At 45.3% G+C, this 22386-nt stretch overlaps 1 protein-coding gene across 1 annotated transcript in view; it reads left to right on the top strand.

Moving 5' to 3' along the window:
- LOC119969033 overlaps positions 1-22386 on the top strand; it is a 139018-nt gene that overhangs the window by 95797 nt on the left and 20835 nt on the right. Inside the window, exons 17-18 of the mRNA XM_038802174.1 lie at positions 8081-8190; positions 8622-8751. Coding sequence (XP_038658102.1) covers positions 8081-8190; positions 8622-8751 — 240 coding nt within the window. The remainder of the gene's footprint in view (positions 1-8080; positions 8191-8621; positions 8752-22386) is intronic.

Genomic DNA, 22386 nt, shown 5'->3' with positions numbered 1-22386 from the left:
GCCATGTCGTTAACCCAAGTCTCTACACTCGGGGGTTTAGAGTCCCTCCACATTAATAAAATCCGTCTCCGGGCTGCTAGGGAGGCAGAGGCCAAGACGTCGGCCTCTTTCGCCCCCTGAACTCCCGGGTCTTCTAACACTCCAAAGATCGCTATCTCTGGACTCGGCACTACCTGTATGTTAAGCACCTTGGGCATTGCCCTCGTGAACCCTTGCCAGAACTCTCTAAGCTCTGGGCATGCCCACAACATGTGGACATGGTTTGCAGGGCTGCCCTTTCACCTCATACAATTGTCATCTACCCCAAAAAACTTGCTAATTTTCGCTGTCGTCAAGTGTGCCCAGTGGACCAACTTAAATTGAATTAGACTGAGCCTGGCACATGATGAGGAGTTGTTTGCACTGTTGATGACCCCCTCCATTTCTTTGCTGATGCTTGAGAGTCAACTGATTGGGTGGTAATTGGCCAGGTTGGATTTGTCCTGATTTTTGTGCACAGGACACACCTGGGCAATTGCCAGGACGATGCCAGTGTTGTAGCTGCACTGGAACAGCTTGGCTAGGGGTGCAGCACGTTTTTAACACAAGTCTTCGGTACTATTGCCAGAATACTGTTGGGGTCCATCGCCTTTGCAACCTCCATTGCCTTTAGCGTTTATTGATGCTATAACCTCCATAAGACCCACAGGGACAACTCAATCAACCTCTGGTACAGCTCTTTGAATTCGAGCTCCCCTGCTGAGGGGTGGAGGTCCAAAAGCAGGACTCGTTAATTTACCCAAGATAAAAATGGGCTCAAGAGTTAGCCGGCATCTCAGGATGGTCCCGGCTGGGACTTGGAGTGTTGCTAAATTGCTGTATTCCCTAATTGTGAGTACACAGAACATACAGTACAGAAAGAGGCCATTCAGCCCATCAAGTCTGCCGACACACTTAAGCCCTTACTTCCACCCTATCCCCGTAACCCAATAACCCCTTCTAACCTTTTTGGTCACTAAGGGCAATTTAGCAGCCAATCCACCTAACCTGCACATCTTTGGACTGTGGGAGGAAACCGGAGTGCCCAAAAAAACCCACGCAGACACGGGGAGAAGTGCAGACTCCGCACAGACAGTGACCCAGCGTGGAATCGACCTGGGACCCTGGCGCTGTGAAGTCACAGTGCTAATCACTTGTGCTACCATGCTAGGAAATAAACTACTTTTAATTTACCTTTGCGGGGCTCCTTATTGACTACAATATCAGCGACAAGGATAAAGCAGAACTACAGGTGGTGCTGCTGGACACTCAGACCATGGCTGCATCTCAATGAAGTTTATCACTCAAGAAGAAGGTTACCACTGTTTCAAAAATTCACGCTTCAGTAAACGCAATGCTGGGTTCAGTACACGGAGCGTATGCACCATTGTTTCAGGGCAAAAGCCATTACTGGGAAGGACCACCAGAAGGTGATTCTTTTGACGGACTGTTGTGCCTCCACCTTAATGTCATGAAGAGCTTAATCTACCCTGAGGCCCCAGACTCTCAAAACGTTTGATGAATTGGTGCTGCTCGTAACGAACCACTATGGCCCCATAGTTGCTGTATTTCCTAACTGTGAATATCGTCCAAAATATATCGATTCAATACGGTCGAGAGAACCCCAGGGAAATCTGTTACTGAGTTTCTGGCACGCTTACACAAACTGGTAGAGCGCTGCGACTGCGGGCTATCCCTACCGGAGCTGCTACGAGACTGACTTGTGTGCGGAGTTAACAAGATAGCAACCCAGCAGGAATTGCTGGCCGAACCATCTTTATCCCTAATAACGTCCATCGAGAAGCTTCCTCTCATGGGAGAATGTGGGGAAGGGAGTCCAGGAGCTCGATGGTATGTCAGAGAGGGAGATGAATAGTGTCGGAGGCCCCACACTCAGACGAGCAACATCCCATAGGAACAAAATCTCATGACCCAGCCCTTACCTGAACACCATTGGAGCAGGCCTGTTGACCGAGGGCCACTGCAGCCAGGTGAGATATCTCCCCTGAACCACTGGACAAGGACTCACACAGGTGCAGCACCTGTGCCGGAGAAACTGCAGGGACCAGCAACGCCAGGTCAGCCAATAAATGCCTGAGTAAGATCAAAGGCGCTGTGGCTAAAATTCATGTAGACCCTGAGGCCCAGCCAAAGTACTTCATGCCCCCCCTAGTTCCCTACACATTGCTGACAGAAGTAGAGGGTGAGCTCAACCGCTTGGAAAGTCTAGGAATCATCTACCAGGTACAATTTGCAGATTGGGCAGCGATTAATAGTCCCGGTACTGAAACCAGATAAAATTGTCTGCCTGTGTGGGAATTACAAACTAACAGTAAACAAGGCCTCTCCTTTGGACAGATACCTGATGCTGCGAATACAGGACCTCTACGCAAAGCTGACTGGAAGACACTCTTTTTCTAAACTTGACATGGATCGCGCAGACCTCCAATTGGAGCTAGATGCGGCTTCCAGAAAACTTGTGACCATTAATACCCACAGAAGCTGTACAAGTAGACAAGGATGACATTTCGGCTGTCATCAGTTTGCGCTACTTTTCAGAGAGTTATGGAGAACATCCTGCAAGGACCATAAATGGCGTCAGGGCCAACCCCACTGCAGGAACCATTTTCCACCTCCACCGGCCCTGCACAAGGGGTCCTCGGGACATCATTCCCTGGAGGCCCTTACACTGAGATGCGTGAGATGGAGGACTCAAGATATGGCATGGAGACTCAGGCATCTGTGTTTTCGGACAATAGCCTCGCCAGGGCACGGTTGCCAACAGTGCCTCCCAGAGGATCGATGCAAAAATAACATTCCTTAACACATTTCATGCTCCCCGACCTAGCACCACAACAGCTGGAGGCACAAACGCGGGAAAAGCGAAGAAGACAACCTCCTCCACTCCCCACAACAGAGGGACCTACAGACTTTGGGGGAGGAGGCATGTTATAACCCCCATGAGACCCATAGGAACGACCCGATCGATCTTCCCATGGGGCTCGTAGAACAGGAGCTACCCCGCTGAGAGGCAGAAGCCCAACAACGCGGCTCATTAATTCGCTGAGATAAAAGTCGGCCCAAGAGGGAGCCGGCATCTCAGAATGGAGTGTTGCTTAGTTGCTATATTTCCTAACTGTGAGTAGGAAATAAACTATTTTGGACTTACCTTTTAGGTGCTCCTCATTGACAACAATAATTGATATCGCATGGAGTGAATTAAATTGACTGAAGACTGGATTGTGATGTTTAACCTCCGGAGGATGCCAAGTTGGATGATGTCCTTGGGATTTCTAGGTGAAGATGGTTGCAAATGCTCCAGTCTTGTCTTTTGCACTGATGGGCTTCCCTATCATTGAAGATGTGATGATTATGGAACCTTCACCGACTCATGCACCCGACTATAGTGATCCCCTACTGACACCCCCTCCCCCTCCACAACTCTCCGACCTGCAACACAGTACCCGACCTGTTGACATAATCGAGCAGGCAGAATGTATGCCCCACGTGTTGCCAGCCTTGGGAGTGCCAGAAGGAAAAATTGATGTCAATGTCATTATATCAACACCAACTGGCAGCAGCCAAGAAGACACAATGTAAAAATGGATCATCTTTGCAATAGGTTTCAAAATAGAAGCCACTAATTTACATTGTTGTGACCATCAGCTGTTGAAGGCCAGCACCAGAAAGCCTCGAAGTCAAAAATCAATATAAATCTGCTTGAGCCGCCCTTTTGATTAATTGTGGCGATCAAAGAAGGAGGTCCAGCTGCACATATAAAATGAAACCGGAAAATGCTGGAAAACCTCATCAGGCCAGGCGGCATCTGTGGAGCGAAAAACAAGAATTAACATTTCGAATCTGTATGACTTCTCCACAGCATTGACACAGGTTATCCAAGTTCCAACTTGCTATATGGTAGGATATGATGCTTCCAGAGTTTTGCATACACTGAGCTCCCAATGACAGCTGCTCCTTCAGCCAGTCAGTTTATGTGTGGGATGAACATTTGGAACCAAGTTGGCCTCCAGATTATTTTCCAAAAGGAGTAGGTGAGGGATAATATATCAAAATGACTAAATGTGTAACTGTACATCATTGTGTTGAAGACTATGAAAAGCTGACAAGTAGGTTCTTCCATGCTGTTCCCATCTCTTAAGATATGGGCCAAGATTTTGCTATAATAATAACAGCGAGGCCATCAGTGCTTATCACCATTATTACAGGGTAAATCTGACAGCAGCCTTTGGATTCTGCACATGTGATAAATACAAGAATCCAGAAGTTGCTATTAGAGATATGCTACTCCTTTGCAGGGTATGCTGTTGTAGTCCTCCGTGATAGTCTCAGCATTGAAATCACTATAATGATGTGAATTTGGAGTATTTGTTGCACACTCAAGACAATTTTAAAACGTGAGGGATGGTGCATTTAGGAGTAAATTACCTTTTCATGATAAGTGATAATTACTGCTGAATATGACTTTGAAATATATATTCTTACAAGTTTAGACTGTTATTCCTTCAGAAGAAAATTAATTCTGCAAATTTAAAAAATATATACTTTTTGTTTTTCTATTAATCTCTTTTCCATTTCTTTCATAATCCCATTTTTGAAGATGTAACTAGTAGGGTAGACAAAGAGCTCCTGACAAATGTAGTGCACCTGGATTTCCAAAAGACATCCAATATGGTGCCACAGAAAAGCTTAATAGGCAAGATAAGGGCTCAGGGAGTTGGGGGTAATATAATAACATGGATAGAAGATTGGCTAATGGACAGGAGGCAGAGAGTGGGCATAAATGGAGTATTTTCAATTGGTAGGCAGTGAGCAGTGGAATACCATAGGGATCGATGCAGGGGCATCAACTATTTACAATCTATATTAATGACTTTGGCAAAGAGACAGAGTGTAATGTATCTAAGTTTGCTGATGATACAAAACCGAGTGGAAAGGTAAGCTGTGGGGAGGACCACAGAAAGGCTGCGGAGAGATATAGACAGCTGAAGTGATTGAGCAACAAGATGGCAGATGGGGTGTAATATAGGGGAAATGTGAAGCTAATAGCTTTGGTCATAAGAATAAAGAAGCAGAATATTTTTTAATAAGTGAGAAACTTTTAAGTATTGATGGTCAAAGAGATTGGGTGTGCTCATACAAGGAACGCAGAAAGTTAGCATGCAAGTGTAGCAAGTAATTAGGAAGGCAAATGGCATTTGGCCTTTATTGCAAGGGACGTTTACAGGTAAAAATATGTCTTGCTTCAACTGGCGAGACTACATCTGGAGAACTGTCTGCAGTTTTAGCTGCCTAATTTAAGAAATTGCATACTTGCATTGGAGGCAGTAGAGCTAATGTTCACTAGAGATTGATCCCTGGGATTGATCCTATGATGAGAAGCTAAGTAAATTGGGCTAAATTCTTTGGAGTTTAGATGAAGGAGAGGAAATCTCATTGATACCGACAAAATTCTAAAGGGGCTCGATAGCATGGAAGCTTTGCTTCCACTTTTTGGGAAATCTAAAACACATGGGCACAATCTCAGGAAAAGGGGAGAAATGACTTTACTCAAAGGGTTGTGAATCTTTGAAATTCTCTACCACAGAGGGTTGTAGATGCTCCATCGTTGAATATCCTTAAGGTTTGAGAGACAGATTTCTGATCTCTCAGTGAATCAAGGGATATCCGGAATGGGAAGTCTTACGACGATCCCCAGGTGGGGTTCCCCAAAGGTTATTGATCCGGGTGAGAGCCTTTGATATAAATCATCTGGCTGAGATAACCTCTAAGTTTTCACAAACCCAATTGAGGAGGGATGACTAACTCCATGTCTTTGTTCAACCCACCCTCTGCTGGTAGCAACAAAGGTTTAATCCAACAAGGTTCGTATTCCCTTGGATAATAATAATAATTTTACAGAAATCATTATAAAGTGTCACAAGTAGGCTTACATTACACTGCAATGAAGTTACTGTGAAAATCCCCGAGTCGCCAAACTCCAGTGTCTGTTCGGAAACACTGAGTAAAAGCCGGGAATCAAAACTGGGTCCCTGGCGCTGTGAAGCAACAGTGCTATCCACTGTGCTATTGTGCCGCCCTTTTCCAGACACAGTAGGTAAGTTTATATAGGCACCAATTTAACCAGGCTTTCTTCAGTTAAGATAGAATGAGTCTATTAAAAGATATGGAGAAATTGTAAAGCAATTGCATGTACAGTCACACGAATTAAAGATAAAAATTGAGTCCAATAGTGAGTAAATATTTTACAATGTTGTACAGAATAGTCCTTGAGTTGCGAGTAGATGTAGATGCGTTGTGGCCTTTTTTTTATTGTTTTCAGTATAATTGGCTTGGATGCTGGCACAAAGCTGATTCTTCAGATCAGGTGTCCTTAAGTTCGGTAGTTTGGAATGGAATTCAGTTCTTTTCCAACTGTGATCCTTCTGCTGGTTTATCGACTTTTACAGAAAGAGAGAGAGCTTTGGATATTCCTGCGAAAACTGGCTATCTTTGCAGGGGCCCTGCCTTGGTTGTTGTATTCTCTTCAGTGTGACAACATTTCAGCTACTTTTCTCACAGCACACACATACACACACAGACAGAACAGCACAGGCTGGTAGCAAACATGCTTTTAATACCAGATGTGTGTATTCTAAGAGGATCGGAATTTACTGTCATTCTAGGTCATTATACCCAGAGTCTTGGAGATGAGGAGGTCATTATGTCCCTTTGTCCTCACTAGACATGGTAATCCATCTTTGGGTGGTTTTACAAGTACCTTGTCTGGAAACACAGGGCGAGGTTCCATTGTTTATTTGAGGAACCCCCTGCAGCCACTCCTGTCAGTGGCCAGTTGTACATTCTCAGCCATCTTTGGTGTCTTATGTCCATTTCTGAAAATATACAACACAGATATTTCTTAAAGCCAATATTTCCAATATAATTCCAGGATTAGTCTCCATTATCATGACAGCAGGACACTGGAGGTGAAGGCCATGATCAGCCATGATTGAATTGAATGGTGGAGCAGCCTTAATGGACCATCTGGTCTATTACTGTTCCTATTTTTTGTATTATTCTTATGTCCAAATCTTTAGTTTGCTTCCTGCACATGATTTATATATAATGTATATTTTCTGTTCTTCCTGGATTACCAACTATTCAATCTGGGCCTGGATTCTCCCCTACCCGGCGTGGCGGGGGGTACACCGACGTCGGGCTGCCTCAAAGGAATTCTCCGCACCTTTAGGAGCCAAGCCCTCACATTGAGGGGCTCGGCCCGCGCCGGAGTGGTTACCACTCCGCCGGCTGGCATGAACGGCCTTTGGCACCACGCCAGCCGGGGCCGAAAGGACTTCGCCGGCCGGTGTAAGTCCTCAGCTGCTGAGGGCATAGCGGCGCATGCGCAGGGGAGGGGGTCTCTTCCGCCTCCGCCAGGGTGAAGGCCATGGTGGGGGCGGAAGAAAAAGAGTGCCACCATGGCACAGGCCCGCCCACAGATCGGTGGGCCCCGATCGCGGGCCAGGCCAACGTGGGAGCACCCCCTGGGTCAGATCACCCCGTGCACCTCCACCCCCCCAGGACCCCGGAGCCCGCCTGCGCCGCCACTCCCGCCGGTAAGAGAGGTGGTTTAAACCACGCCGGCGGGAAAGGCCTGTCAACCGCGGGACTTCGGCCCATCGCGGGCCGGAGAATCGCCGCGGGGGGCCCGCCGACTGGGGCGGCGCGATTCCCGCCCCCTCCGAATCTCAGGGGCGGAAAATTTGGAACTCCCCGGGGGGGGGTCGGAGAATTCCGCCCCTGTTTCGGCTTACTGTTGCCTATCCTGCTCACCGATGGTCCGTAGAGGGAGCACATTGGGTCTGACACCCAATAAGTGGAAATCCTCACTCAAGCCCACAAAAAAGCCTTGAGCAACAATTATGAACTGAATGGCAAAAGTCGTGCCTTTGCCACTGAGATTAACGTTTGGTCAGTGATGTTAATATATTAATAAGTTTACGTCTAATATAGAAAAAGTTTTGGAAAGTTACAAAACTATTGTTATGCATCTGTTTTACAGCTCCGGGTTTACAACAGAATTGACTTTCAGGGAGAAAGTGTTGAATTTATAACAGAAATACCCAGTTTACCATCTTTACAACCAAATTCGTTTAAAGTTTCTCGCGGATGGTATGAGTGCAAAACTATTTTCTTCTTCTTCTTAATCTGTCTGAATAGCTCCTTAAAATTAGGAACCTGCAATATTTTTGCTTTTCTAAAATTAAGTCATTTTCCACTTGATGCTAAAAAATTTATGCTTAACATTTTTTGTGAAACTGCTCCTTTCGGCCCTGTTTACGGAGACTCAAAAAGAAAATATTTATAATATTGTTACACATAACAGAAAATGTCCTCCCCAGAGCTATTTTCAACATGTTATATTTGTCCTCTCGTACTGGCATTTCTAAAGTCACTCAGTATGTAATTTAAGACTTGCATTAAATCTAAAATGCAACACCCTCAGTACTGAAATCTTAATTGCAATACAGGACGTGGTGCATTGAAACATCTTGTGATGTTTATAGAAATATGCCTTTAACTTTCTTTTCTCACCTTCCTAGCTGGGTCTTGTACGATGAAAAAGATTACAATGGCTGCCAGTATGTGCTGGAGGAAGGACAATACAGAGACCTTGATTCCCTGGGATGCCTGTCAGCCAAACTAATCAAATCTCTGAAGCCCATTAGAACCGTAAGTACTTTTTGTAATTGCAGTATAAATCAGCATTCGCATTTTTGGATTTATCTTGCATTCAGCCGAACTGGTCACTGTTAATTCTGCTTTGACCCTCTCAAATAATATCACTCCTTTTTTTGTGTAGACACAACTACTTACCGCTTCAGAATCATCCTTGAAAGCAATTCAGGCTGCTTTTCGCCATCACAAAGCCTTGCTTTCAACTTCCCTTCACTACCCCTTCTGTCATTAGCTTTGAAACCAGTGTACCAAGATTGCGGCCTACTGTTAGGCTGCTTCTGCTTGACTGTCACATCCACCCTCTCCCTGCAACCACCTTTTCCAACTTCCAACTTTCTGCAGTTTTTCTCCTATTTTGTTCTGAGTAAACTCATCCGACTGCTTTCCTTTATGTGTCACGCTCCACTCCCTTGGTTCTATTCCATCAAACTCCTGAGGCAAAATGTAGGAGACAGTCTCGCCTCAGGGCTGTTTTCTGTGTCTAGCCCACAGTTCCTGATGGGTGATTAATATTTGTGAACTGGTGTGATGAGGTTAGCCAATTATGCTTCCTTTTAGCGTAATTTGTCTTTTCATTTTGTTGTTCAATGTTAATAACTCGAGCAAAGAAACAAATGGATCTGACTTTCTGTACAGCGCGCTTCCTGTTAATTGTCCAACATTTGCAGACCCGCACTGTTCAATGGTTTGCCAGCAGAAATAAGTTTAGAGATATCACAAGACATGGGGTTTCTAGCTTTTGTCAAACATTTAATGTAGAAAATGTGAGTTTTTTCTTCTCTACATGACGGTCCCACGTTGTAACAAAACTGACCCATGAACATTTTAAACTGGTGTCACTGACGGAATAACAAAATTAGGGCTCATGATTGCTTATCCTTGGCATGAGTCAGCGATCATTTTTTCCTATCATGCTATCCTTTGTCATTTATTCTACAAGCTTCTACAGTAGCATGTCAAAAATATCACTTCAAACGATCCATGTTGTCTGTGGCCAATTTACCATCCTAAACAGTATTTTCCCCGAATGAGTCAGTATGTGAGATGGTTATCACTGACCTGTGAAAGGTTCTGCTGGTAATTTCTGTGCTGAGGTGTTAGTGAGGGCAACAGCAAAAGCATTAACTGCACTGAATGGAGTACTGGCAAAGTTCCACCTAGTGGACATGGATGAGTAAAATATTGTACATCTCACAAATTCCACTCTTGTTTTGACCAAGTACACATTTTGAATTAATTAATATTTTCAGTAAGAATAAAATAAGGAAATTAAGCAACAATGCACATTCGATAACTCAGTTGTGAACTGATGGATCGGGTGGAAAATAAATATTTAATACTGTTCTGTAGGGAAAACTGATATTGTTTTCTCTCCTCTGGATAAATCCTGCCTAAAGTTAACAGTACATTAGTTAACAATACATCAACCATGACAATATGATGTTTATGTTAATAGTGTATCATTTTTTCTCTTAATTCTGATATGGATAATACAACAAAGAGCCTGGATTTCTCTCTTTGTAATGTGGTGATGATGTACCTCCCTTCTTCCCCAATAGCACCTCTCCTACACCTCTCCTACACTCAGCATTGCTGGGCAGTAAAGAACAGGTGGTGTTTGATCAAGGTATCCAGCAGTTACTTTTTAAAAAAAATATTTTTATTCATGAAAGATTTTCATTATAACAAAGTAATAATACAGCAAACCCCAATGCAAACTGCACCCACCCGAACCCCAGTCCAGCCCCCTCCCCCCTCAGCCATCCAGAAAAAAGGCAAAACCTTAACAAAAAAACAACCCCCCCCAACCACCGCAACAGCTGACGGTAACCAGTTCCCTGAAAGGAGATAAAAGGCTGCTACCTCAAGTAGAATCTTTCCATCAACCCCCTCATTGCATACTTGACCTTCTCAAGGTACAAATATTCCACCGGGTTGAGTCACTAGGTGGCACTGGTACCTCCATTCAAGCAGAACTCACCTCTGGGTTATTAACAAACAAAGACTAGGGCATCTGCCTTTGTCCTCGCCTGCAGCACCAGCAGGTCTGATACTCCAAAAATGGCAACCAGCGGACACGGCTCCAGCTGAATACCTCAAATCCCCAACATAGTGTCAAAAAGGGAGTCCGGGAAGCCCACAAGCTTGAGGCAAGGCCAAAACATGTGGGTATGATTTTTCGACCCCTGAGAACACTGTTCACGCCTAACTACCACCCCCGAGAAGAACCCACTCATACATGCCCTGGTCAGATGAGCCCTGCGCACCACTTTAAACTGGATCAAGCTTACCTTCTCACATGGGGAAGTGAAGTTGACCCTGTGAAGAGACTCATTCCACACCCTGCCTTGAAAACAAAACCCAGGACTTCCGGTGGTGGCCATGGAGTGAGTGGTCACATATTTGGTAGCTCCCGCTCATGGTGGTCTTTTTGTGGCCCTTGCCCCGGTTTGTAGCAGGAATTTTGGAGGAAAAAGATGTAGAAGTGAGAGCAGAAGAGAGTGACCCCTAGTTTATGGAGCGGCGGACCAGAAGTGCCTGGAAAAAAGCAAACCTGTTGGCTGAGGTGCTGGCAATGCATGCGGAGATAGTGGATGGGCAGGGTCCAGCCCTGCCGGCTCAGTGGTCGATGGAGCAGTTGGTGAGCTTCTTGAATGAGAAGTTCCCCCAGCAGTGGAAGGAAAGTTTGCAGGACCTGGCCTGGGCGGTGGACTGGATCAAGGCGATGGTTGACCACGTGGTAGCCCAGGGGCAGGTGATCCAGAGGTTGGAGGAGCTGGCGGGGAGCATGAAGAACAGTCCACCTTGAGTGGAGATGGGACTGATGCAAGACCAGCAGAAGCGATTGCTGGAGAAAGTGTAGGACCTGGAGAACCAAATTTATAGGTAGAACATCCGGAACGTGGGCGTGCCGTAGGGGAGCGAAGGAATGGATGCTGGAGAAGCTGCTTGGGGAAGGTTCTTTTGACTGGCCATTGGAGTTGGATCGAGCCCACAGGGCGCTGATGCACAAGCCCCAGGGGAGCGAGCCACCCAGGGTAATGATGGTACGGTTGCATCGGTTCCTGGATAAGGACCGTACCATGAGATGGGCCAGGCACATGAGGCGCATCTGGGAAGGTGATGAGATCAGCCTACCAGGACCTGGGAGCAGAGCTGGCAAAGACGAGGATGAGCTTTATTAGGGTCAAGTCGGCCCTGTACAAGAAGGACGTAAAGTTCAGACTCCTGTAACCGGCTCGCCTATGGGGGCCGGGAGTGTACTTTGGCTCGGCGGAGAAGGCAGTGGACTTCATGAAGGAGAATGGACTGGCAGGAGAAGGAGGACTTTGAACTTTGATGGAGGAGAAGTGGAGTGAACGTATTATATGCAAAAATCTTTGTTTTTGGTGTTTGTTTTTCTTTTTCCTGTTTTTTGGCTTTAGGCTGGTTTACAGTTCTTTGTTAAGGGATGAGGGGTGGGTCTTTGTGTTTGGACCTTGGGAGGGATTGTTTGTTTTTACTTCTTGCCTTTGTTTTAATTGTTTGCACTAAGTGCGGGAGCTGGGGAATCAGTGGGGGGTAGGGTTCTAGGCGATATGGGCGAGGGCTGCCAGGCTAGCTGGGCGGGCTAGTTCACGAAAGCGCAGGGGGGTAGGTGAGCTGAATATCTCTTGGAGGGGGAGTGGAGGGATCAGGTGGTGGGGGGACAGTACTGCTAACGGGGAGGGAACTATCAAAGAGGAGGAGGATAGATGATAGTAGTTGCGGAGGGGGGCCAGGGGAGGTGCGGGACATGGACTGAAGACTGGCCTAGGAGAGGGTATGGCTGATCGGCAAGGGAGGGGGGCAGGGTGCCCTCCCTGGCCAGACTGGTCACGTGGAACGTTCAGGACCTGAATGGGCCAGTCAAAAGGGCCCGTGTGTTCGCACACCTGAGGCAACTGAAGGCGGATGTGGCCATGTTTCAGGATATGCATTTGACGGTGGGGGACCAGATTAGGCTGAGGAAGGGATGGATTGGGCAATCCAAGTGTTCCTTTTGAGGCTAGACTTCAAAATGAGTGGGGTGGCGATTTTGGTTAATAAGCGGGTGATTATAGAGGCTGACCCGGGATGTGGGTTAGTGGGAAACTGGAGGGAAAGGCCGTGATGTTGGTGAATATATATGCCCCGAACTGGGATGCCGTGGAATTTATGAGACGGGCACTGGGGAAGATTCCGGACCTAGGTTTGCATCAACTGATTATGGGGGGAGATTTCAACATGGTCCTTGATCCAAGGCTGGACCGGTTGAGTTATAGGTCTGGGAAGGTATCAGCTATGGCTAAGGAGCTTCAGGGGTTCATGGAGCACATGGAGAGGGGGGGGGGGGGGGGGGGGGGGGGGGGGGGGGGTGGTCGATCCATGGAGATTCGTGAGGCCGAGGAGTAAGGAGTTTTCGTTCTACTCCCATGTGCATAAGGTATATGCCCAGATAGACTTTTTTGTGATGGACAAAAAGCTGTTGGCTGAGGTGGTAGATGCTGAATATTCAGCAATAGTGGTGTCTGACCACGCCCCGGACTGGGTGGACTTGCAAGATAGTAATGGAAAGGGCCAGCGCCTGCAATGGAGGTTGGATGTGGGGCCGTTAGCCGAGGAGGAGGTGTGTGAGCGGGTGAGGGAGGTCTTTTGGAGATATATTAAGAGCAATGATACAGGAGAGGTGTCGGCGGGGGTGGTCTGGGAGGTATTGAAGGCGGTTATCAGAGGTGAATTCATCTCAATTCGGGCCCATAAGGAGAAGGCGGAGTGGGCGGAGTTAGACAGACTAGTAGACGAAATTGTACAGGTGGACAGGAGATATGCAGAGAATCCTTACGGTGAGTTTTTGAAATGCTTTTGAACTAGAAATTCTCAGGTTATAAATTGAATATGGGCAAGAGCGAGGTTTTTGCAATCCAGGCAAGGGGTCAGGAGAGGAGATTGGGGGAGATGCCGTTCAAGGTGGTGGGAGGGAGTTTTAGGTACCTGGGTATTCAAGTGGCATGGGATTGGGGTCAGATTCATAAACTAAATTTGGGCAGGTTGATAGAGCAAATGAAAGTGGGACGTGCTCCCGCTGTCATTGGCGGGGAGGGTACAGACTGTGAAAATGACAGTCCTCCCAAGTTTGCGGTTTGTTTTTCAGTGCCTCCCAATTTTCATCCCTAAGGCGTTTTTTTAGGATAGTGAATGCGGCGATCTCGGGTTTTATTTGGGCCAGGAAAGCCCTGCGGGTGAAGAAGGTCCTACTTGAGCAGGTGCATGGGGTGGGGCGGGGGGGCTGGCCCTTCTGAACTTTATCAACTATTACTTAGGGCAGCACGGTAGCATGGTGGTTAGCATAAATGCTTCACAGCTCCAGTGTCCCAGGTTCAGTTCCCGGCTGGGTCACTGTCTGTGCGGAGTCTGCACGTACTCCCCGTGTGTGCGTGGGTTTCCTCCGGGTGCTCCGGTTTCCTCCCACAGTCCAAAGATGTGCGGGTTAGGTGGATTGGCCATGCTAAATTGCCCGTAGTGTCCTAAAAAGTAAGGTGGAGGGGTTGTTGGGTTACGGGTATAGGGTGGATACGTGGGTTTGAGTAGGGTGATCATTGCTCGGCACAACATCGAGGGCCGAAGGGCCTGTTCTGTGATGTACTGTTCTATGTTCTATGTACTGGGCGGCCAACATATTAATGGTAGTGGGGGAGGGGTGGGGGTGGGAGTGGGAGTGGGTAGAGCCAGCATCTTGTAAGGGCACGAGTCTGAAGGCTTTGTTAAAGGTACTCCACAAGCACGTGGTAGTGGCAGCCCTGAGGGTGTGGGGGCAATGGAGGCAGCACATGGGACTGGAGGGTGCGTCGGTGTGGTCACCGATCTGTGACAACCCCCGGCTCGCTCCGGGGGGGCTGGACGGGAGCTTTAGGAGGTGGAGGCAGGCAGGGATCGAGGGATTCAGAGATCTTTTTATTGAGGAGGGTTTCCTGAGTTTGGAGAAGCAGGAGGAGGAGTTTGAGTTGCCAGGTGAGAATTGGTGCCGGAACTTGCAAGTGCGGAATTTTGTTCGGCGGCAGGTCCCGCACCTCCCACTAAGGGGGCTCAGGATAAGGTGATGTAAAAAACAGGGGTTGGGGAGGGGAAGGTCTCGGAAATACATAAGGAACTGATGGAGTGGGAAGGGGTTCCAATTGGGGAGGTGAAGGGAAGTGTGAGGAAGAGTTTGGACGGGAGTTGGAAGTTGGGTTATGGGAGGAGGCCCTGAGGAGAGTTAATGCATCCTCATTGTGGCCAGGTTGAACCTGATCCAGTTCAAGGTGGTCCACAGGGCTGATATGCCTGTGGCCCGGATGAGCAGGTTTTTTGAGGAGGTGGAGGACCGGCGTGTGCAGAGTGGGGGAGGTCCTGCAAATCGTTTGCATATGTTCTGGGCGTATCCTAAGCTAAGGGAATTTTGGCAGGGATTCGTGGATGTCATGTCAGAGGTCCTGGAAGGTAGGGTGACTTCGAGTCCAGAAGTGGCAATATTTGGAGTGTCAGAAGATCCGGGAGCCTGGGGGGGGGAGAGAGAATCGCCAACGCTTTGGCCTTTGCCTCCCTGGTGGCCCGGAGATGGATTCTGTAGGGATGGAGGGACTCGGAGCCTCCAAAGTCTGGGGGTTTGGGTCAGCGACATGGTGGGGTTTCTCAGGTTGGAGAAAACCAAATTCGCCTTAAGGGGTTTGATACAGGAGTTCGCTTGAAGGTGGCAGCCGGGGAGGGGGGGGGGGGGGGGGGGGGGGGGGGGGGGGGGGAGCATGGAAGTGACGAATAAGGGTAGGAAAACCAATGAAGGAAGAACCATGAGATAGGGCAGTTACATAGAGCATGATAGTCAGGGTTTATGCTTGGGGGTGGGGGGGGGGGGGGGGGGGGGGGTTATGTTGTGGGTTTGTTGGATCTCTTTGTCTAAAAAAGTTAAAACTATAAATGCCTTCATAAAATAATTTCTGAAAAGAAAGAAAACAAAACCCAGTTCACCCTCCCATTTCCCCTTCTTTCTTCCAATGAAGCCTGCTCCATCAACAACATTTGCCCATAAATATCCAAAATATTACCCTCCCCTAACTCGGCCAAGGACTCTGTGCAAGAGCGAGGGTGACAGTGCCGGGGAAATGAACAAAGCTCCATACATAGAAAGTCTCGAATTTGCAAGTACTGAATATGTTAAATGATGAAATGTGCAGTAAATACAACTGCATCACAACAAGGTAATACATACTACCTCCTTTAACTGTCCCACCCTCTACCCAGACACAAGACAGACAAACACAGAGGGGTGGAAAGGGTTAAAAATAATAAGAATGAAGGTCAAAAGATAAGAAACTTTGCAGGTCTTCCACATGTCTTCCCACCCTAGACTTAATCGGTGGTGACTCCACACACCCCTGACCGAATAATTGTGACCCCCCACCTCCAAGCCTGTCACTAGGGAGGGGGCTGGGATAGTATTAAATTCTATCATACTTTCACACCTACTTCCCATATTCCTTGATTCCATAAGGTGACTGTCCATCCAAGTCTTAAATACAGTCAACAATGGCATACCCAGAAGCCTCTGGAGTAGAACGTTCCAAAGATTCAAAAGCCTTTGAGTGAAGAAATTTATCTTCATGTCAGTCCCAAATGATCAACCCCACAACCTGAGACTGTGCCCACATATTCTAAATTCCCCAGCCAGCAGAAAAAAATAGACTGGACCTTCTGCTCCCCTGCCAATATGTTTGAAAGTGGGGGAGCTCATAAAATGCATTGGTCAACAGCTGCCGCCCCGGTCATCCCTCCTTCTATCCCACTTTACAAGGGCAGTGTAGAGTCCAAGTGACTTGGGCTTTTCCAAAATTCACTTTTGGCTAGGTTTACCTCCAAACCCGCCTCCTGAAGTCGATCGAATAACTCCATCAGATGCTTTAAATGTTCTTTCCATGTCTGGCTGAAAATTACCAGATCGTCGTGTGTACTGCACAATTGGGTAATCCTGAAACAATTTTGTTAGTTAACCATTGAAATGTGGCTGGGGCGTTTTTCATGCCAAATGGCATAACTTTGAATTGGTTTAAGAACAAAGAAAATTACAGCACAGGAACAGGCCCTTCGGCCCTCCCAGCCTGCGCCGATCCATTATACCATCTTGAGTCACAAAAGCTGAAATCTCCTTCGCCCTTTCAGATAAAGGTACCTGCCAGTAACCTTTAAGTAAATCCAGTTTGGAAATAAAAGCTGATTGTCCCACTTTACGAATGCAATCCTCCAAACGTGGGATAGGATAAGAGTCTGTTCTTGTAACTGCATTAACCTTTCTATAGTCCACACACAACCGTTGGGTACCATCTGGTTTTGGTACAATCACTATGGGTGAGCTCCATTGGCTGCAACCCACTTCAATTATGCCATTTTTAAGCATACTTTCAATCTCTGTTAATCTCTGTTAACCATTTTAAAGGGTTAAGTCTATATGGATGTTGTTTTATTAGAACAGCATTTCCCACATCTACATCATGTATAGCCATTTTAGTACTTCCCAATTTATCTCCACAAAGTTGCCCATCAATATCAATAACTCTTTCAGGTCAGTTTGTTTTTCCTCTGGAAGGTAACTCAACAATTTATTCCAATTTTTAAGAACATTCTCATTTTCCAATTTAATTTGAGGTATGTCAAATTCAAAGTCATCTGGATTTGGTTCGTCACTTTGAGTTAGAATCATTAAAACCTCCTCCTTTTACTCTCCTTCCCTTTCAAAGTACCTTTTAAGCATATTTACATAACACATGTGAGGTTTCCTTCTATCCGACATTCTTACCACATAATTCACCTCACTTAATTTCCCCTTTCAATCTGATAAGTTCCACAAAACCTTGCTTTCAAAGGTTCACCTACCACTGGTAACAATACTAAAACATTATTAGTGGCAAAACTACAAACTTTGGATTTCTTGTCTGCTACCTGATTCATCACATGTTTGTGCAATCTTTAAATACTGTCCAGCCAATTCACCTGCTCTATTTAATCGTTCCCTAAAATTTGACATGTAATCCACGAATGTAAGATCGATTTCTCACTCACCAATTTTTCCTTAATCAATTTAAGTGGTTCTCTTACCTCCTGACCAAAAGTTAGTGCAAAAGAACTGAATTTGGTTGACTCATTAGGTGCATCCCTAATTGCAAACAGTACGAATAGAATTCCTTTATCCCAATCCTCTGGATAATCTTTTTTTTTTAACTTTTTTTTAAAATTTAGAGTACCCAATTCATTTTTTCCAATTAAGGGGCAATTTAGTGTGGCCAATCCACCTACCCTGCACATCTTTGGGTTGTGGGGGCGAAACCCACGCAGACACGGGAAGAATGTGCAAACTCCACACAGACAGTGACCCAGGGCCGGGATCGAACCTGGAACCTCGGCGCCGTGAGGCAGCAAGGCTAACCCACTGCGCCACCGTGCTGCCCTCTGGATAATCTTAACAATAAGCCCTCAACATTGTCCTAAGTATCTGATGCCACCTTTTTAAAGCTCCCTGTAATTCTGGATGGTACGCAGTTGATTTAAATTGTTTTATTCCTAAGCTACCCATAACTTCTTGAATAACTTTGATCCGATTGTATTTCTGTGGGTAGTACATATCCAGTAAAGAATTTAAGTCACTCCTCCACAATCTTTTTAGATGTAATATTGCATACTGGAATGGCCTCCCAAAACCTGGTAGACACATCCATTATAGTCAAAAGATATTGATTACCACTTTTCATTTTAGGAAGCGGTCCTACGCAATCAATTAAGACCCTTGTAAAAGGTTCCTCAAATGCTGGAATGGGTATTAAGGGCATTGGTTTTATCACTGCTTGGGGTTTCCCCATCACTTGACATGTGTGACATGATCAACACAATTTAACCATATCTGTATGTAGTCCAGGCCAATAAAAATGTTTTTGGATTTTACCTTGAGTTTTCCATACTCCCAAATGACCTCCCACTGGTAACTCATGTGCTACTCGCAACACCTTCTTTCTGTACCCTACCGGCAATACCACTTGATGAACTTCTGCCCACTTTTCATCCACCTGCATATGTAAAGGTTTCCATTTTCTCATCAAGACATCACTTTTACGGTACTGACACTCTGGTATACACTCAGATTCCTCTTCTGTATATGTTTTCTGATACATCCGGTTTATTTCTACATCTTTCTGTTGTAACTCCAACAATTTTCCTGAATTAAAAATATCCGCCTCATCCTCCACCTGTTCTTGTTCTTTCCCAACCATCTGATCAAAAATCGTTTCTGATAATTGAACTTCAACTTTATCTTCACTCTTTGATTCCTCCTCTTGTCTTAACCTGTGACTTTGCAACCTTATTACTACACAATCCGGAAAAATCCCAGGATACTCGTCCTTCAACACTTTAGTTGTCTGATTTTCCACTGGCTTATCAATCACAGTAGGCATCACTCCCACCTGCGATCCAGCTATATCATTACCCAAGATAAACTGTATTCCTGGACAAGATGGTTTCTCTATTACTCCTGCTACCACTTCACCACTCTTCACTGGACTTTCCAACCTTACCTTATATAATGGAACACTACTCCTCTGATCCTGAATTCCACATATTGCCACCTTTTCTGGCATTCTTCCCAAACTACATAACTCCTCATCTCTCACCATTAAAGATTGACTAGCTCCCGTATCTCTTAAAATTGTGACTTCTTTACCTGCTCCTTCTGGTACACATGAGTAAACTTTACCCACACAAGTAAATTTGTTAAAGAGATCTGGCACCTTCTCATCAGTCACCTCTTGGTCAGGCTGTACAATCTTTTGGACCTCCTTCGCTTCACTTGGGCTTTCCTTGACCACTTTAACAAACGCCACTGTCTTATCCTGTTTTACCACATCAGCCTTCCCAGTACTTTTCTTCAACCACCAACACTGTGATTTTACATGGCCTAGTTTATTACAGTGAAAACATTTGAAACTTTTCATCTCTCTTTCACCCTCCTGGATTTCTTTTTTAATCTGAGGTACACTCTCTTTATTATCTCCCATCAGATCTCCTTTACCTCTATTAGTTGAGTATTTCTCATGTCCCCGGTTTCTATCCCTCACAGGCTGAAACTGCTGTCGGAAACCAAGCTTTGATTTATGAAATAATTCATAACCATCTGTCATTTCTGCTGCTAATCTCACAGTTTTAACCCTCTGCTCTTCCACATGAGTTCTCACTATATCAGGAATTGAAATTTTAAACTCGTCCAAAAGTATAATTTCTCTGAGAGCTTTATACGTCTATTTTCAAAGCCCTTATCCACCTATCAAAGTTACTCTGTTTGATCCTTTCAAACTCCATGTATGTTTGACCAGGTTCTTTCCTTAAATTTCTAAACCTTTGTCTGGAGGCTTCAGGCACTAGTTCATATGCACCTAAGATGGATGTTTTCACCTCCTCATACATCCCAGATACCTCCTCTGGTAGTGATGCAAACACTTCACTAGCCCTACCTACCAGCTTTGTTTGATTCAGTTACACCCACATGCAGGTGGCCAATTCATTTGTTTAGCCACCTGCTCAAATGAAATGAAAAAGGCTTCTACCTCCTTCTCATCAAACCTTGGCAATGCTTGGACATATTTAAATAGATCCCCACCAAGGCTTCGATGATTACGCTCTTTCTCTTTATCCTCATCACGATCCTCCAACTGTGCGTTTCCCTTTACATCCGCCAATTATAACTGACTGTCATGTTTCATGGCCATTTTCTGAAGTTCAAACTCTCTCTTTTTCTCTTTCCTCGCTCTCTTTTTCTTTTTGTTCTGCTAGGGCTATTTTTTTGTTTCTTTCTTCTCTCTCCTTTTCTTTTTCCCTCATCTGTAGTTCCCTTTCTCTCTCTTTTTCTCTTTCCTACATTGTGTATTTAATTCTTACTCATTTTCCAATTGTTTAATTTAGTCAATTCTAATAAATAAGACTGTATTTCAGGCAATTTTAAATGCTCAGCTAGTGCCGTAAGTACCTCTTCTTTTCATATTCTGCCAGGTAATGCTAACTGCAGTGTTTTTGCCAAATCTAAAAGCCTGTTTTTTGTCTCTTTTCTTAAGATACTGCGGGTGACCATCTCCACCCCCAAAAACTTCAGAGCCTCTGAAAGAGCCATTGTCCACAACACACTCCTTACTTAAACTAGAATACCACACCTGAAAATCAACCATAATATGCTCACCCCTCACTGTCTTTAAGTTCACAAAGCCAACCCAATAGATAGACTTTTATCCACCTTGAGCCCCCATTTATTATGGGCCAGGGTTTAGAGGACACCAAAGTGTATCATGTAGTTCACCTGACCCACGCCTTTTAATAGATTGTGGTCATGAGGAGAACAAGGGCCTACTTTACAGGTGTGATGCAACTGAGATTTAAAGTATGTTTAAAACAAAACTCTGTTTATTTATGAATCCAGTTAACACTTTAGAAACTCACAGTAAACATCTTAACAACTATCAACACCAATAATCCCCACAAATACAATATTCCATAAGTAACCCTTCATAACTTTCCTAACAACATCCATAAGATTAAATGACTCTTTTTACAGAAAGACAGCAGGTTTAAATTTTCTACAGAAACAGGTATTACTTTGCAGAGAGAGATCAATATACAGCTGCTTGCTTTGCCTGCAGCTATCCAGCTCTGAAAACGAAACTAAAACACACTGTAGCTGCCTGCTCAAAAACAAAAGTGAAAGACAGCCAGCCCAGCTCCACCCACATTCTGACATCACTGCAGCTATTTAATAAACACTCATTTCTTAAAGGTACACCCACTACAGCTATTTGATAAACACCCAGTTCTTAAAGGTACTCCCACATGACACCATACAGCATCATATTAGTGTCATGTCAGTAAACTTAGATATATTACACACTGTCACTTTGTACAAGTCATTAATATAGATTGTAAATAGCTGAGACTCCAGCTCTGACCCCTGTAACATTCTACTAGTCACAACCTCCCAAATTTAAAGTATCTATTTAAGACAACTCCCTGCTCTCCTGGCCAAATAAAAATCTGTGCCTCATGTCTTCCTTCGGATGTTCGCGAGTAGCTGCAGCTGTCCCTATATGGACCATTTGTAGAGCCAATCTGTCTAGTATTGTCTTTGTCCAGTATTATTTGGTAGAGTGAAGACAACACATGCTGTGCCCAGTGTAACCTGAAAAGTCCCTTAGCTTAGACGGCGTTTTAAATATGTGGATAATGGAGCAATGCAATAGGCTACATTGAGGGAATAAATACCATGAAAGTCTTGCTGAAAACTGATTTGTCATTACGAATAGCTGATAGGGAATTGAATTTGAAGAATAATAAAACCGAGAAACCAGACATGAACTGGGCTTCTGCCAGCAACTGAGGGCATTTTCTTTGAGGGGTCCTAATTTTATACACCGATCAGGTTTAAAGAAGATTTCTGTTCCTGTGATTAAATGAAATGCTGTTTCGTTGCAGTAGCTTACAGGTCTGGAAGCACACAAAACTGATTGTGAAAGTGACAGTAAGCACAATGGACTTCAAGTGGCAGGAGGAAGAGCAGCACCTGTATGACCAGAA

Source organism: Scyliorhinus canicula, chromosome 7 (assembly GCF_902713615.1).
Source record: "Scyliorhinus canicula chromosome 7, sScyCan1.1, whole genome shotgun sequence".
In the NCBI taxonomy this organism is placed as follows: Eukaryota; Metazoa; Chordata; class Chondrichthyes; order Carcharhiniformes; family Scyliorhinidae; genus Scyliorhinus; species Scyliorhinus canicula.
Note: the sequence above shows the minus strand (reverse complement) of the source record. Positions and strands in the feature narration are given on the sequence as shown.